This window comes from Natator depressus, chromosome 11 (genome assembly GCF_965152275.1).
Source record: "Natator depressus isolate rNatDep1 chromosome 11, rNatDep2.hap1, whole genome shotgun sequence".
NCBI classification, from domain to species: domain Eukaryota; kingdom Metazoa; phylum Chordata; order Testudines; family Cheloniidae; genus Natator; species Natator depressus.
In genome coordinates, this window is record NC_134244.1 from 59,834,561 (window position 1) to 59,852,507 (window position 17,947).

The window sequence follows — 17,947 nt, forward strand, 5'->3', positions numbered from 1 at the left end:
ATTGGCCAGGCTACAGTGTGAAAGTTCTCTTTGTTTCTCCTTGATGAAACCCCCCGCCCCTTGGTTCACTCTACTTCCCTGTAAGCTAACCACCCTCCCCTCCTCCCTTCGATCACCGCTTGCAGAGGCAATAAAGTCATTGTTGTTTCACATTCATGCATTCTTTATTCATTCATCACACAAAGAGGGGGATGACTACCAAGGTAGCCCAGGAGGGGTGGTGGAGGAGGGAAGGAAAATGCCACACAGTACTTTAAGCACAGCACTTTAAAAGTTTACAACTTTAAAATGTATTGAATGCCAGCCTTTTTTTTTGGGCAATCCTCTGTGGTGGAGTGGCTGGTTGGCCGGTGGCCCCCCCCACCGCGTTCTTGGGCGTCTGGGTGTGGAGGCTGTGGAACTTGGGGAGGAGGGTGGTTGGTTACACAGGGGCTGTAGTGGCAGTCTGTGCTCCAGCTGCCTTTGCTGCAGCTCAGCCATACACTGAAGCATACTGGTTTGATCCTCCAGCAGCCTCAGCATTGAATCCTGCCTCCTCTCATCACGCTGCCGCCACATTTGAGCTTCAGCCCTGTCTTCAGCACGCCACTTACTCTCTTCAGCCCGCCACCTCTCCTCCCGGTCATTTTGTGCTTTCCTGCACTCTGACATTATTTGCCTCCACGCATTCGTCTGTGCTCTGTCAGTGTGGGAGGACAGCATGAGCTCAGAGAACATTTCATCACGAGTGCGTTTTTTTTTCTTTCTAATCTTCACTAGCCTCTGGGAAGGAGAAGATCCTGTGATCATTGAAACACATGCAGCTGGTGGAGAAAAAAAAAGGGACAGCGGTATTTAAAAAGACACATTTTATAAAACAGTGGCTACACTCTTTCAGGGTAAATCTTGCTGTTAACATTACATACATAGCACATGTGCTTTCGTTACAAGGTCGCATTTTGCGTCCCCCCACCGCGTGGCTACCCCCTCAACCCTCCCCCCTCCCCATGGCTAACAGTGGGGAACATTTCTGTTCAGCTGCAGGCAAACAGCCCAGCAGGAACGGGCTCCTCTGAGTGTCCCCTAAAGAAAAGCACCCTATTTCAACCAGGTGACCATGAATGATATCTCACTCTCCTGAGGATAACACAGAAAGATAAAGAACAGATGTTGTTTGAACGCCAGCAAACATACACTGCAATGCTTTGTTGTACAATGATTCCCGAGTACATGTTACTGGCCTGGAGTGGTAAAGTGTCCTACCATGGAGGACGCAATAAGGCTGCCCTCCCCAGAAACCTTTTGCAAAGGCTTTGGGAGTACATCCAGGAGAGCCGCGAATGCCAGGGCAAATTAATCCTTTCACATGTTTGCTTTTAAACCATGTATAGTATTTTAAAAGGTACACTCACCGGAGGTCCCTTCTCCGCCTGCCGGGTCCAGAAGGCAGCCTTGGGTGGGTTCGGGGGGTACTGGCTCCAGGTCCAGGGTGAGAAACAGTTCCTGGCTGTCGGGAAAACCGGTTTCTCCGCTTGCTTGCTGTGAGCTATCTACAACCTCCTCCTCCTCATCTTCTTCTTCTTCATCCCCAAAACCTGCTTCCGTGTTGCCTCCATCTCCATTGAAGGAGTCAAACAACACGGCTGGGGTAGTGGTGGCTGAACCCCCTAAAATGGCATGCAGCTCATCATAGAAGCGGCATGTTTGGGGCTCTGACCCGGAGCGGCCGTTCGCCTCTCTGGTTTTCTGGTAGGCTTGCCTCAGCTCCTTAAGTTTCACGCGGCACTGCTTCGGGTCCCTGTTATGGCCTCTGTCCTTCATGCCCTGGGAGATTTTGACAAAGGTTTTGGCATTTCGAAAACTGGAATGGAGTTCTGATAGCACGGATTCCTCTCCCCATACAGCGATCAGATCCCGTACCTCCCGTTCAGTCCATGCTGGAGCTCTTTTGCGATTCTGGGACTCCATCATGGTCACCTCTGCTCATGAGCTCTGCATGGTCACCTGCAGCTTGCCACGCTGGCCAAACAGGAAATGAGATTCAAAAGTTCGCGGTTCTTTTCCTGTCTACCTGGCCAGTGCGTCTGAGTTGAGAGCGCTGTCCAGAGCGGTCACAATGGAGCACTCTGGGATAGCTCCCGGAGGCCAATACCGTCGAATTGTGTCCACAGTACCCCAAATTCGACCCGGCAAGGCCGATTTAAGCGCTAATCCACTTGTCAGGGGTGGTGTACGGAAATCGATTTTAAGAGCCCTTTAAGTCAAAATAAAGGGCTTCATCGTGTGGACAGGTGCAAGTTTACATCGATTTAACGCTGCTAAATTCGACCTAAAGTCCTAGTGTAGACCAGAGCTAAGAAACTGCTCCTTTTGTTCTTGGATTCTCCTGCGTTAGGAGAAGCAGGACTTTGTACATTCCTTGTAAATAAACAAGATTTCATCAAATAAAATACCAGACTCCATCAATTTCTACTTCCAGATAGAACATCCCCAGGGCCCCAAACTTTGGCTCACCACTCGCATCAAACAGGGGCAACAATGTGATATCTGAAGAGGTAAAAAGAGTGGAAGAGAGAGAGTATGCAGTGTTACTGTAGCTGCATTGGTCCCAGGATATTAGAGACACAAGGTGGATGATACAATATCTTTTACTGGATCAATTTCTGTTGGTGAGAGAGACAAGCTTTCGAACAGTTAGATTCCAGAGGGGAACTAGGTCCTGGGAGTGGGGCTAGTATAAAAACCGATAGCCAGATTCAGATCTTAGTGCAAGTCAGATACATTACACCAGATTTAGGCTTCAGTAAAAGAGATCAGAATTGGGTCTGAAGTCTCCACTAACCAACCAAAGAAGATTCAGATTGAAGATTATGAACAACCCAGGAATAGTCAAGGTGTGGGAATGAGTCAGAAGTTGCCTTTTAAATTGGAGGCCAACCTATTGTATGTGTTATCAGGTGTTAAGAATGTAGAAGACAGTCTATTGTGAACCAAAAACATATCATGTTACACATAAACCTACATTACACCAGTGCACCCCAAGCCCCAGACATTTGTTCAGAGCACACACTGCCAAAAAATGACTTAAGGCATCCATGTACCCTAGTCCTAATTCATGGGCAGTGTGCCTTCAGTTATTAAATCAGACACATGGAGGGGTTAGGTCACCCAGTAGCCTTTAATGCTGCATCTGTTCAAAACTGAACAGAAAAGCATATTCCAAAATCCTTTCATAAATAAATCCTTAGAGTCATCAATCTAGCTGGCAGAGTCTACATGCTACACTTATGTTAATGCAGAAAACAGTAACAGCTAAATTAGCTCACTATAGTTTGTTAAAAATATGCAGTGATTTATGTGTAGACAAACTAATGACAATGGTTAACTATAAAGTATTTTATTGTAATAATGCCTTTTGCTTTTGAAAAAGAATCGGTAACAAATTAATGCCACTCTTACACTAGAATTCACTTGAGATTCAAGTACACAAGTTAGCATGAATTGCCCACTCCACTGCAAGCAAATTTAATCATTTTATTAAGATGATAAAATAAAAAGAAAACGGTACAGAGTTTAAGCATAGACGTTTCTGGTTATCAGGGAATAAGGTACAGATTATCAAGGGGTGCGAAGTTCGTTTTAGGATCAGGTGGCGTAAGGAATACATAATCTGCAATGTCCCCGATTGGGGGTAAAAGGTTAACGGGTCTAAGTACAGACATTGAGATATGGGGGGATGTTGTTCATATAATGGCTATCATAGAATATCAGGGTTGGAAGGGACCTCAGGAGGTCATCTAGTCCAACCCCCTGCTCAAAGCAGGACCAATCCCCAATTAAATCATCCCAGCCAGGGCTTTGTCAAGCCTGACCTTAAAAACTTCTAAGGAAGGAGATTCCACCACCTCCCTAGGTAACACATTCCAGTGTTTCACCACCCTCCTAGTGAAAAAGTTTTTCCTAATATCCGAACTAAACCTCCCCCACTGCAACTTGACACCATTACTCCTCGTTCTGTCATCTGCTACCACTGAGAACATTCTAGATCTTTGGAACCCCCTTTCAGGTAGTTGAAAGCAGCTATCAAATCCCCCCTCATTCTTCTCTTCTGCAGACTAAACAATCCCAGTTCACTCAGCCTCTCCTCATAAGTCATGTGTTCCAGTCCCCTAATCATTTTTGTTGCCCTCCGCTGGACGTTTTCCAATTTTTCCACATCCTTCTGGTAGTGTGGGGCCCAAAACTGGACACAGTACTCCAGATGAGGCCTCACCAATGTCGAATAGAGGGGAACAGTCACGTCCCTTGATCTGCTGGTAATGCCCCGACTTATACAAAATGCCATTGGCCTTCTTGGCAACAACAGCACACTGTTGACTCATATCCAGCTTCTCGTCCACTGTAAGCCCTAGGTCCTTTTCTGCAGAACTGCTGCCGAGCCATTCGGTCCCTAGTCTGTAGCGGTGCATGGGATTCTTCCATCCTAAGTGAAGAACTCTGCACTTGCCCTTGTTGAACCTCATCAGATTTCTTTTGGCCCAATCCTCCAATTTGTCTAGGGCCCTCTGTATCCTATCCCTACCCTCCAGCATATCTACCTCTCCTCCCAGTTTAGTGTCATCTGCAAACTTGCTGAGGGTGCAATCCACGCCATCCTCCAGATCATTTATGAAGATATTGAACGAAACCGGCCCGAGGACCGACCCTTTGGGCACTCCACTTGATACCGGCTGCCTACTAGACATGGAGCCATTGATCACTACCCGTTGAGCCCGACAATCTAGCCAGCTTTCTATACACCTTATCATCCATTCATCCAGCCCATACTTCTTTAACTTACTGGCAAGAATACTGTGGGAGACCGTGTCAAAAGCTTTGCTAAAGTTAAGGAACAACATGTCCACTGCTTTCCCTTCATCCACAGAGGCAGTTATCTCGTCATAGAAGGCAATTAGATTAGTCAGGCATGACTTGCCCTTTGGTGAATCCATGCTGACTGTTCCTGCTCACTTTCCTCTCCTCTAAGTGCTTCAGAATTGATTCCTTGAGGACCTGCTCCATGATTTTTCCAGGGACTGAGGTGAGGCTGACTGGCCTGTAGTTCCCAGGATCCTCCTCCTTCCCTTTTTTAAAGATGGGCACTACATTAGCCTTTTTCCAGTCATCCGGGACCTCCCTGATCGCCATGAGTTTTCAAAGATAATGGCCAATGGCTCTGCAATCACATCCGCCAACTCCTTTAGCACTCTTGGATGCAGCGCATCCGGCCCCACGGACTTTTGCTCGTCCAGATTTTCTAAATAGTCCCGAACCACTTCTTTCTTCACAGAGGGCTGGTCACCTCCTCCCCATGCTGTGCTGCCCAGTGCAGCAGTCTGGGAGCTGACCTTGTTCGTGAAGACAGAGGCAAAAAAAGCATTGAGTACATTAGCTTTTTCCACATCCTCTGTCACTAGGTTGCCTCCCTCATTAAGTAAGGGGCCCACACTTTTCCTTGACTTTCTTCTTGTTGCTAACATACCTGAAGAAACCCTTCTTGTTACTCTTAACATCACCCTCCAGGTGGGATTTGGCCTTCCTGATTTCACTCCTGCATGCCCGAGCAATATTCTTATACTCTTCCCTGGTCATCTGTCCAATCTTCCACTTCTTGTAAGCTTCTTTTTTGTGTTTAAGATCAGCAAGGATTTTACTGTTAAGCCAAGCTGGTTGCCTGCCATATTTATTATTTATATTTATATTTATATTCTTATTATTTATATTTATACTCATATTTATATTCTTTCTACACATCAGGATGGTTTGTTCCTGTAACCTCAATAAGGATTCTTTAAAATACAACCAGCTCTCCTGGACTCCTCTCACCCTCATGTTGTTCTCCCAGGGGATCCTGCCCATCAGTTCCCTGAGGGAGTCAAAGTCTGCTTTTCTGAAGTCCAGGGTCCATATTCTGCTGCTCTCCTTTCTTCCCTGTGTCAGGATCCTGAACTCAACCATCTCATGGTCACTGCCTCCCAGGTTCCCATCCACTTTTGCTTCCCCTACTAATTCTTTTTGGTTTGTGAGAAGCAGGTCAAGAAGAGCTCTGCCCCTAGTTGGTTCCTCCAGCACTTGCATCAGGGAATAAGGTATGTTCAGGTATGGAGTAAAAGGGGTAGATACAATGATGAGGATGGATTTACCCTCATTTGGTGAGATTTAATGTTCAGTGAATTTATGGTTCCAATTCATATGGTCCAGTGGAAAAAGTCTCTGTCCCTTTCTCGTAGTTGATGCACGATTTCGTACTGGCTCACACTTCCTGGTACTGTCGGTGGCCGGTGATGTGTTTGATGTAGATGTCTCTGGATCATCGGATGGCGTCTGAGACCATGAGGCGCTGCATGAGCTGTGCATAGTGTTGACTGATCCCACAGGTTTGCAGCACACGCTCGTTGCAGGGGTCGCAAGCGGCTAGGGCTCCGACGATCAGGGCATCCATCTGCACCTCGTAGCCCTTCGCTCTCAGGGTGTCGGCCGGGGGGGCGTATTTTTCCAGCTTATGAGCTCAGGCTTCGCGGAAGGCCGGGGTCCTGTTCTCAAAGGAGACTGTGACGTCAATGAGGATGATCTTTTTCTGGGCCTCGTCAGTGACTAGCACGTCAGGTCGCAACTGGCTGTCAGTACCAGGGATGGCGCAGTTCACGGCAACCTCCCCCAGGCGCGGTGCAATGGCTTTCACCAGGCGGTTCTGGATGGCATTGTTGCGCAGCTGGCAGGCTCTGGAGTGGGGCTTGCAGCTGCACAGGACATGGGGCAGGGTCTCTTTGGAGTAGCCGCACTTCCTGCAACACTTGTCTCAGTTCCCGTGGCGGATGGCTCCACTGAGCGGGACACAGTTGAGCCAGGCACGGTGGATGAACTGCCAGTCGGCGAAACGGGTGAAGCCGCCCCCCGCGAGGAAGTGGTTGCTGGCGTCCCACTTGCTGGTCAGTTTGAAGGCTTTACCCTGGTCTGGTTTATGCTTCAGAGTTTCCATGTGCAGTGAGTGGATGGCTGCCTTCAGGGTCCTCTCCAGCACGCCCCTGGCATACAGGGTGACGATGGTGTTGTCGTCGGACCTGATCTGCGGCACCAGGACTCCCAGCTCCTGGCGCTCCTCGCACCACTCCCAGCGGCAGCCAATGTGCTTCCCCAGGTGACACGTGGCATTGTGAGCGTGGGACCACAGTGAAGCGATGTCACGCCCGTCCCATCTGAATTCACCATCCAGGGAACTGCTCAGGAAGGTGGCGATGTCTTGGTTGGAGGGGGCTCTGCTGATCCGCTTCTTTGTTGTGTCATGGAGGGCGTTTGCTGCGATGTTCTTTACCCTGGCATCGGGACACGTCAGCAGGCAGAAGGCATGGGTGATCACCGCGATGTCACACAGGTCGCCCATGCGGGGGACGTTGGCACCGCCATGCCTGTGGGCAATGTAGACCAGCTCGTTGCTGGCTCTCTGGAGAAGGAACAGCCACTTCTTCACCAGCTGCTGGACGATCTTGTCTGCCTTGTTGAGGGGTACCTTCGCCACAGTGGATTCCCTTAGGACGAACGAGATGCGGGGGATCAGGAAGGCGTTCAGGGCATTTATCTTCTGCCACAGCGCTAGCAGGGAGGCGTCAATCTTGGCGGCATCCTGCAAGATCTCCTGGATGGTGTCCTGGGTGTCTGCTGGACACGGAAACCCATCAGCGTGCCGAGGTGCTGGTATGCCTGCCTCTCTGCCAGGGGGATGATGGGCTCGCCCTGGATCTGGAACCCCGTTGTCTGCACTGATGTGCAGTCATCAATGTGGAGAGTTGCGCACTTCTTTGCATTGAAGCGGAACCCCATCCAGTCGGCAGCTCAACTGGTGACATCTAGCATACGTTGGAGGCTCTCTGGATCATCCGCGGTCAGGTCCAGGTCATCCGCGTAAGCCAGGACTCTCACCCTCTCGCCATGGAGGTTGAAGCCATCTGTGCCATTGGAGATCGCATGCAACAACGGCTCCATGGCGAGGTTAAAGATGATGGGGCTGAGGGGACAGCCCTGCTTAACTCCGTTCCGGATCGGGATCTCAGCTGTCTCCCCTTCAACCGAGTGAATGGTGGTGCTGCATCCCTCGTACACCTCTCGGATCACATGAAGGAAGTTTTCTGGCATCCTAAACTCCTGGAGTGTGGCAAAGATGTGGTGGTGGGGCATGGACCCAAAGGCGTTAGCCAGGTCGAGCCACGCTGCTGTGTACTGCCTCCATACCCTTCTGGCCGTTTCAATGGTGGTTTGGAGGACGAATTTGTGTTCATAGTAGCCCTCGCATGACCATGAAGCCTTTCTGGATGGAGCTGATGGCTCCCCTGCTCACCGACCACTCTGTGATCCTCGAAGCCAGGCAGCTAGCATAGAGCTTGTACATTGTGGAGCAGAGGGAGATGGGCCTCCAGTTGCTGGGGTCATCCCACTCGCCCTTCTTGTACACCAGTACCATCATGGCCTTCTTCCAGGAGCCGGGAGTCCGGCAGAATTGCTTGCACTGGTTGAAGAGCATGGCGAGGACCAGGCAGCCGGGATCTCGCTTTTTCAGGAGGATGTAGGGGATGCAGTCTTTCCCAGGATCTGTGTTTTTTGTTTTTGAGAGTCTGGCCATCATTTCCTTGGGCATATAGTCAGTTTCCAGGACACCTGCTTCATCAACACAGGGCAGGGGGCGGAGGCACTCTGAGCGCTGTGTGTCATTCTGGGCTATGCGGTCGAATACATCCTTGAAGTAGCTGTAGAGACGCTCAGATGGGATCATGCAGTAGGGCGAGGGCCCGTCTAGGATCTCCCTCATGGCCTTGGAGCAGTTTGCCCAGTACAGCTTTTGGATCCTTGAAGCCGTTGCTGGATCATAGCAGCGGCTGGCGTCTCTACTTCTGGCTCCCCTGGTGGTGGTGGTGTGGTTTGGAGCAGCTTTCTGTGGGCAGGCGGGGCATTCTCCTGGTTTGAACTTCTCCTGGGAGCGATTTTTGCAGACAGTTCTTGGGTGAGCCTGTCTACAAGGAGGTCTAAGTTGTCAAAGGAAGCTGCCGCTTGTAGCTCCTCAGTCCAGGCAGTCTGCCACGGAGTGGCAGCCCTCACCATCGGCTGCTGGCCCTCAGCTTGTCAATATACCATTAAGTCACTGGTAGCAAATGCTAAGAAAATTCAATGTATTCACTATAATTCTGCAGTGTGCTATGGATACTTTTTCCACCGCTTTGCCAGACACCAATTCTGTTGCCTCAACATGCACAGGCCTAGTCTACGCTAACATTAAGTCAATTTAAATGGCCTGCTGTCGACCTAATTGTGCTTAAATTTATCTCTGGATAACATAAGTGCCCCATTATAATGAGCCGGTAAAACCACCTCCACAAATGGCACGGAGCCATGGTTGACCTATTGAGGTCAATGCAGTGCAAGTGTAGATGTGCATGACCTGTGTCAACCCTAACAGTCCTCCAGAAGCTGTCCCACAATGCCCCATTCCCTACAACGACTGCTCTGGTCACAACTGCAAACTCCACTGCCCAGGAGTCATAGAAACCAGAAGACATCCCCACCTTTTAAAGCTCCTCGCATATTTTTGAAATGCCTTTTCTTGATTGCCCGCCTTGGTGATTACACCTAGCAGCCCTACCTTGTGTATGCATCTGCCCAACCAACCATGCTGGCTCCATAGAGTAGACAGGAGATATTGGATCTCCTGGGCCTGTGGGGAGAGAGGCTGTGCAAGCATAGCTAAGGACCAGCTCTAGAAACATGGACATCTGCAAACAGAATGCATGGAGGATGCAGGCAGAGGGGAATAACCGTGATCAGTAGCAGTGCCACATGGAAACTAAGGAACTGTGCCAAGTATACCACAAGGCCAGGGAGTGCCGCAATCGATCTGCTGCTGAGCCACAGATGTGCTACTTTTACAAAGGCCTGCATGCCATACTTGGTGGAGATCCCACCAGTACCCTGCAGGATACCTTAGAGAAGCCTGACACAGAAAGTCCTGCCATGAACAGTGATGAAGAGAAAGAGGAGGGGACAGTTGGGGGGCTTCAGCTGTCCCATGAGCCAGGACCTACTGAAGACCCCACCACAGTCCTGGCAGCTGAGCATGGACAAGCCCAGTGAAGGGGTTGGGACCTTGGGTAAGTGTGCACATACGTTTTTCCTTAAACCTTTAAATTTAAAGAGGTAGCAGTACAACAAACAGAGGTAGCGTTGGCATCTGCTTTTCATTCCCCTGTTGAGTTAAATGGCGAGGGGAAAACAGGGAAGCCATTTGGAGCAGTTTGTTTATATACACAGGCAGATGTCCCTTGTATCCTCCAGCGAGATCTTGAGGAAACTTTAATGGAAATACTCTTTAATAATCTCCAAAGGTTTATAAGGCTGGCTGCATTATTTCTTCCTTTTTGGTGGGACACTTTCCCACAGCACTCTGTGATGAGTTTGACTGGCACCATTGCAGTACACAGACTAGAGGCATATGGGCCCAGGTGGTTTCAGAAGGCCAGTAGCAGCTGTGCTCTCTGTGCCTTTGTTGCCTTCAGGAATGAGATATCAGCTTAAAACCACCACTGCCTGTGGACAGAATCATAGAAACCAATTTTTTCAATCTTCCCTCATAGGTCATGTTTTCAAAATCTTTAATCATTTTTGTTGCTCTTCTCTGGACTTTATCCAATTTGTCCACATCCTTCCTGAAATGTGGCACCGAGAACTGGACACAATACTCCAGTTGAGGCCTAATCCACGCAGAGTAGAGCAAGAGAATTATGCCATTGCCTTATACTCATACCCATGGAATAAGAACTGAACTTCTATTGTTTCATGCAACTGAAGTTCCCTCCCCCATACTCATCCCTAGCAGGCAATAGTTTTTATGGCTGGAGTTGGGGAGCAGTGCTGTGCAGAGGCGCTCTACAGCCAAAGTGTTAATAAATGTCTTATTAAAAGTTTTATGGGACTAAGGGAAGTGAGGTTTGAAAATTTTCTTTCCCTTTCTGGTATGACTGTAAATCCACTGATACATCTGTCTGCTTTTATCAGCAGCAGTTGCTGCTGTTGCAGCTTTGAGGGATGTCCCCTCCACACCTGCAATATGGCTAACCCTGAGGAGGAGGAGAAAAAAAGAGGATGAGGGAGAACGTTTAGTGAGATTGTGTTCCAATGCAGCATTGGTTTGCACAAACACCAGGCATGTCAGACAGTATGGAGAAGGAAAGAAGGGAGACAGGCCCAGGAATCCCAGCAGGAAAAGGAGAGGAAGATGCATCAGGACATAATGGGTCTTTTCAGGCAGCAAACCCAAATGATGCAGACCCTGATTGACCAACATGTCCAAAAATCCTGGCCTCTCCACTTTTTGCAGTCCTTGGAGAACTCCACAGTAGCAACTCCCTACACCCCCCCCCCTCCCCACATTCCATGTGGCATCATAGGCCACCTCCTTACCCCCACCATTCCATATGGGGGGGGACAGCAAAGAAAACCACAGCTTCACAATTATGTGAGAGCCACAGCTAGTGTATGCATCACCACAATGGACTATATTTGTGCAATGAAATGGAAAGAAATTATTGCTGCCTTTCCAATTTCAAAGTCCCATTTCCAGGCCCAAAGGACAGTCCATCACAGAACACCACTGTGGCTGGCTGACAGTGTGGTTTCAAATCCTCCTTCAGCTGCATAGCTGTACATTGGGCTCTTGTAATAGCCCGTGTCTGGCTGTTCAAAGTCAGCAGACAGCTTCTCCACCTCCTCCCAGTCAGCAGCTTTTCCCCCTTTGCCTGACAGATTTTACGCAGGACACATCAGGCAGTTACAACCATTGGGATATTTTTCTCACTGAGATCCAATCTACTAAGTAAGCAGTGCCAGCATTCCTTCAATCTACCAAAATCGCATTCAACAGTCATTCTACATCTGAGTCAGTCATTGAATCTTTCCTTGATGCTATTGAGGCTTGGGGCTCGTGTATAGCTTCATCAGCAAAGGGTAGATTGGGTCCCTCAAATCACTATTGGAGTTTCAATATCCCCAAAGGTAATCTGCTGATCAGGAAACAACGTGCCTGTTTGCAGCTTTCTCAACAGTCCTGTATTCTTGAAGATGTGAGCATCATTCACCTTCCTTGACCAGCCCACATCAATATCAGTGAAGGTCCCCAGTGATCCATCAACACTTGGATAACTATAGAAAAGTAGCCCTTTCTGTTGAAGAACTCTATGGCAAGGTGGGCTGGTGCCAAAAAAGCAATGTGCATGCCATCTATTGCCCTCAGTCCAATTCAGGAACTTCACTGCTATAAATCCATCCACTATGTCCTGAATATTGCAGATAATCACAGTCCTGCATACCAGTAGACAAATAATGGCCCTAAAGGCTTGCATGACGACAGCCCCCACTGTGGATTTTCCAACTCTAAAATGATTTCCCACTGACTGGTAGCAATCCAGTATTGCAGGCTCCCAGAGCGGGATCACAATTAATTTCTCCACTGCCAGTACAACTCTCATTCTGGTGTCCCTGCGCTAGAGGATTGAGGTGGCTTAGAACACAGATTCAGGAATGTGGCCTTTCACATCAGAAAATGCTGCAGCCATTGCTCATTGTCCCAAGCCTGCATTATGATATGATCCCACCTGTCGGTGCTCAGTTCATGGACCCAGAAGCAGTACTCCACTGTATGTAGCTGCTCCATGAACACCATCAACAACCTTGAATTATTTTCTGAGATGTTCCTCTGCAAAATGTCCAAGAAGAAATTATCATGTCCCTCATGTTCTTGTGGTACTTCCTGGATGTCTGAGTGTGTCCTGTATTTGCAACATTCATGAGAGCAGTGCAGAGCACCATGCTTCGGTCTGAGATGGTGGACACCAAAATGTACTGCACAGGTTTGTGGGATTTAAAAAAAAAAAGGCACAAATTATGGGATGGAGTAAGTTGCATTCTGGGAATCTGACCCCTAGTTCCCAGAGATTCCTCGGCAATTCATTTCTGTCCCACAACACATTGCGAAAACTTCCCAAAAGATATCGTGTCAAACAGCAGCATGAGGCACACTGAGATACCTACCCGTGGTGCACTGTACTTTACATCAACACAATTACACCAAGAGAATAAGCGCAGTGCTGACGCAAGCAGCCAGGTATGCATGCACATGAGCAATACACAAACTTTGGTGGCTATACAGCAATGTAACTTGCATCAACCAAAGTTTGTAGTACAGACATGGTCACATAATCCTTACGTTTACCTCCAGTTTGGCATCCAGCTCTGCATCAGATGCAACCACATGCTCGTCTTCTTTCTTTCCTGTAACTTTGATTAGGACTTGCTTTGTCTTCCAGTATTTCTTCTGCATTCTGCTGACTACAGACTGGTCTTCTGACCTATATTTTCCATTGGTATCCTTGGAGTGACTATGAGAAAAAGATTAGTAAACAGACCAAAGAATTGTTTCAACAATTTACTATGTATACAACAAAGCAAGAAATTAATAAAGTATTACCAATGCAAAACAATTTAGCCAATCAGTGCTGACATAGTACTTTCTGAATGCTCTTTGAAATCTATTTGTGCATTATGTCTAGTTGGTATGAAAGCCCCATAGTCCATCATAATGATGTCTGAATTGGTACTTACATATTTTTAATCATTAGAACTATTTACTGCAGCGTAGCTTGAAACTGATTAGTACAGTTAGAGCTGTATGGAAAGGAATTTTGATATTTCATTATTTGTTTTCATTCCAAACTGGGATAGGAACTCAAATTTTCACAAAACAAAAAGGTCTGAAAAATTAACATTCTGACAAAACTATTTTAAGAATTTTATTTTATTTTTAAGAAATAATTATTTTAATTTAAAAATATTATCAAAATATCAATTTGAAATAATACTCTTTACTTTTAAATAGACAGTTCAAAATGATTTTCCTTTTGGAGCTGACATTTCACTTTTCTCAAAAGAAAATGTTTTGATTTCTGAAAGAAAGGAAAAAAATTGCAGAACTCAACTTTCCCACAGGAAAGTTCAATTTTGACAAACCCATATTTTCCAATGGGAGAAAAAGGTTCATTTTAAAAAAAAATGCAACCAGCTGTATGTACAATGTTGCAGGTATCTGTAAACTTCCAATTTTCTAACCCATACATAGCTACTTCACTTAATGCTCAAATAAATAAGTACTCTTTTTCTTTTCACAGGACATGGTGGTTCTGTTTATGGCCACTGACTAAACAAAGATCAGAATTCCTAGCTACTTTAAAATGTGTTGAATATAGGCACTGGAAAAACTAAATGAGGGAACTTTTTGGTTCAACAGCTCAGATAACTGATTTTCATTCAATAGAAATTATATCAGTGTTTTGTCTTTATAGATGTTTGGTATATTGAATGTTAGCATGCTTTCAAAGGTTTAAAGGTAATTTCCAACTGACTCAACAAAAAACACATCTGTTCATGAAATATATATTCAATGCCAGAGGCGCCGACTTTGTGATTTCCCCAGGGATGCTGGATTCTCGCTCTGCTCCAGGCCCCACCCCCACTCCAACCCCTTCGCCCAAGCCCCCACCCTGCCTCTTCCCACCCCCGTTCCACTCACACCCCTCCTCTTCCTGCCCCATTCCACCCCTTCCCCTGCGTTCTTCCTGCCCCTGCTCTCCCCCTTCCCTCCAGCGCCTCCTGCACACCGCTGAACAGCTGATCGCAGTGGACGGGAGGCACTGAGAGGAGTGGGGGAGGAGCTGATCTGAGGGGCTGCCGGTTCCATGGGTGCTCCAGTCCCAGAGCATCCGCAGAGTCGGCACCTATCATGACTGCCCCAAATAACAAAGTCAAAGGGACATAACTTGCCTCAAAATTTTTATCTTTCAGGTTCTCCAAAATCACACCAGTTCAGATCGCATGTGAAGACGTGACAAGTATTGGTTGACTTTCGCTAGAGAGTCCATTGGAAGACATTTCACAGGTTTGCAACGTTTACATGTTTTAATTTTGTATAAAAATAATCTAATTGCCAAACTGATACAATACACACACAAAAAGAACAAAGCTAAATGAAATTTGTCATAGTTTCTGATTTCTTCAGCATTCTTTAGCATAACTCACCTAATTGGGACAATCTGGTAGAGTCCAATTCATTCTGATTAAGCATCTGTCTCATTTAAACAAAGTTCATCTAACTTTACAATGTTGTAACTGCATACAGCTGCACCTCTCTTGTAATTCACAGAACAATTAAGGGTTGTCTTCACTGCTGAGTTAGAGAATTTAGAATTATACCTTGACTGGTGCCCCAATTCAAGTCCCATCTGTACACAAAAACCCTTGAGTGTGGGGGTGCTTGTAACTGGAGTTGCCCGGCCTGTCAGGATACAGGCTACAACTGGAGTTAGTGCAACTTGTCAGCTGCTAAAATGACCACTCTACAGCTCAAATGCTATTTCAGAGTGTGGCCACTCTCACTCGATGTAGGCTAATTTAAGAAAAGTTAACTTGAGGCTAGATAACCTGATTAACTCTACAGTGAAGACATATCCTTAGACCAAAATAATCCCAGCTAGGCAACTGGATCAATTTGGATCATCCTATTAAAACAACATAACATTCATTCTGTTTTATCAGGGATAGGGGAAAGAAATCTGGCTGATTAATTTCTGTTCTTCAAAAGGGGGTGTGCATCAGCTAGGCACTGACTCTATAGGTGCTCCAGGGCTGGAGCACCCAGGGGGAAAAAAATGGTGGGTGCTGAGCACCCACCAGCAGCACCCCAATCAGCTCTGCCCCCTCCTCCCAGCACCTCCCACCTGCCGGCAGCCCCGCCAATCAGTGCCTCCCCCTCCCTTCCACCGTGATCAGTTGTTCTGCGGTGTGCAGGAGGTGGTGGTGGGGAGGAGTGAGGGCGGGGCATGCTCAGGGGAGGGGGGCGGAGCGGGGGGCGGGAAGAGCCAGGGCTGGGGTAGGGCTTTGGGGAAAGGGTGGAGTGGGGGTAGGGCCTGGGGCAGAGCAGGGGTCGAGCTCCCCCAGCACATTAGAAAGTTGGCGCCTCTGGTCCATCATTAATGTCCATTCTCCACAGCAACACAGAAGTAGTTGTACAGACGTGGAATGGGGGTAGTGTAACGGAAGAGCCACCCACTCTAGAGGCCATCACAATTATGTATTCCAAGGCTGTAATAACTAACTACATATTTTATATAAACTCTAGATAGTATTTTTTTTGTCAAGGCTTAAATGAAATGGCATAGTAAATCATGAGAGAAACTATACTATAGATCCCTCAGCTCCTGTATTGTGAAAAAAATATCAGATTTGCAGGCAAGTCCTTTCAAAGAACAGAAATGAAATAGTGAGCACCAAATTTTCATTCTTTGTCAGACATTTCCACCTCTTGACTTGTTTAAATATTTATGTGACATAGCCCCTATTATCTTAAACAATATCTAGAACATGCCAGGATAGATAGGGAACACTAGCAAGAGCGGGACTAAAAAAACAAAAACAAAGCTATAATAGGATTATTAAACTTGCATAGAATAGTCCCAGATATCTTACAACTATTTAGATATGTGGACAGTTGATTGTACTGTTTGGAACTGGTAACAACACCAAATGCTAAACATGTCTATATAATAAAGAAGATATTGTAATTTTTAATGAAGAAATTAAAGCCTGTGGACATGCACATATGTTAGGTGGCTCTAGAGGATCAGAGCTAACCATCTGTCATTGCCATATCATTTTTCAGTATATTTATCTTAAATAAAGAAGAGAGAGTCTAAACAGCTTCACAACTTTAAGATCCTGTCAGATATTGTATTAGAAGAAGCCGTTATTTGAAACCTGCAATTCGAGAAGCCTTGTAAAATGATGCCAGGCACAACATCTCCAATTGATACATGCAAGCTTGATTTAGAAACTAGATCAGATGTGCTTTGCATTGCAGATTAGCACTACTGGATACTATGGCTCTTGAGGCCTGATCCTGCAGGTTATTAGATGTGACTGATTTGGAACTGCTCTGTAATTTATGAATACTGCATGTTGACCTGGTTATTGGGATGTTTAATGTATGAGTATATTGATTTAGTTTTAATAGCATGAGAAAAACAGAGAGGATAGGAAAGAATGGCTCAAAATAAGTCACTTCTCAGCACACATTTGAGAGTAAAGCGACAATGCCCAGAAAGGAAAAGCCTGGGAACACAGGAGATCAAAGGAGATGTGGCAAGTTTACCTAGGACTGCTCTTTCAAAAGAAGGGGGAGAGAGAGTTGTTTCGGGGAACCACACTAAGACACAAGGACCTACTGAGTGTGTTGGAAGAAGTTAAGTCTGCCTAGTTTACCATTAGGTGACAATAAGACTTTAGATAAGACAGAAATGTGTAGACTGTTTTAAATTTCTTTCCTTAAAGGCATTTTTTCTACTGTTAAAATACATAATATGTATGTTTTGACAGTTTTATTATAGTATGCCATTGATCAGAGACTCCCAAAGAGGAGAACTGCAGGTGTTTGAACTCAGTTGGTCCTGCAGAGTAAGAACAGTTGATACATAGGGTATTGTAGCCAATAACTTGGTCTATTTATGAGAGATTTGTAGAATTCCATCCCAGGGTTGACCAAATTCTTGAGGGCATACACTTAGAGAGACCAGAAAGGGGACAGAGGTGCCCAGTAACCATGATACTGAGCATCTCTCTGTTTCTCAAATGATGTTCATAAAGACCTAACTAGGGCTATTTCTACCAAAAAGTAACTGTCACTTTTATTAAAGGCCCTATCCTGCAAACTACTCTGTGCCGTTTCCTATCAGCTTCCGCAAGACTCCACATGGGCATAGGGGTCCATCTGCACAGATCAGCTTGCAGGATTAATGTTTGAAGCCCCAATCCTGCAAACAGTTATGTATATGTTTAACACTGCACA

The 17,947-nt window shown here is 46.5% G+C and overlaps 2 protein-coding genes across 2 annotated transcripts in view; both read right to left on the reverse strand.

Moving 5' to 3' along the window:
* ICA1L (islet cell autoantigen 1 like) overlaps positions 1–17,947 on the reverse strand; it is a 60,915-nt gene that overhangs the window by 36,920 nt on the left and 6,048 nt on the right. The window contains exon 4 of the mRNA XM_074967953.1: positions 13,268–13,433. Coding sequence (XP_074824054.1) covers positions 13,268–13,433 — 166 coding nt within the window. The remainder of the gene's footprint in view (positions 1–13,267; positions 13,434–17,947) is intronic.
* LOC141996138 (uncharacterized) lies at positions 163–2,030 on the reverse strand. Its single transcript, XM_074967954.1, has 2 exons — positions 1,392–2,030; positions 163–803 (listed from the first exon to the last, which is right to left on the reverse strand). The coding sequence occupies exons 1-2, from the start codon at positions 1,948–1,950 to the stop codon at positions 268–270; spliced, it is 1,095 nt and encodes a 364-aa protein (XP_074824055.1). The 5' UTR covers positions 1,951–2,030; the 3' UTR covers positions 163–267.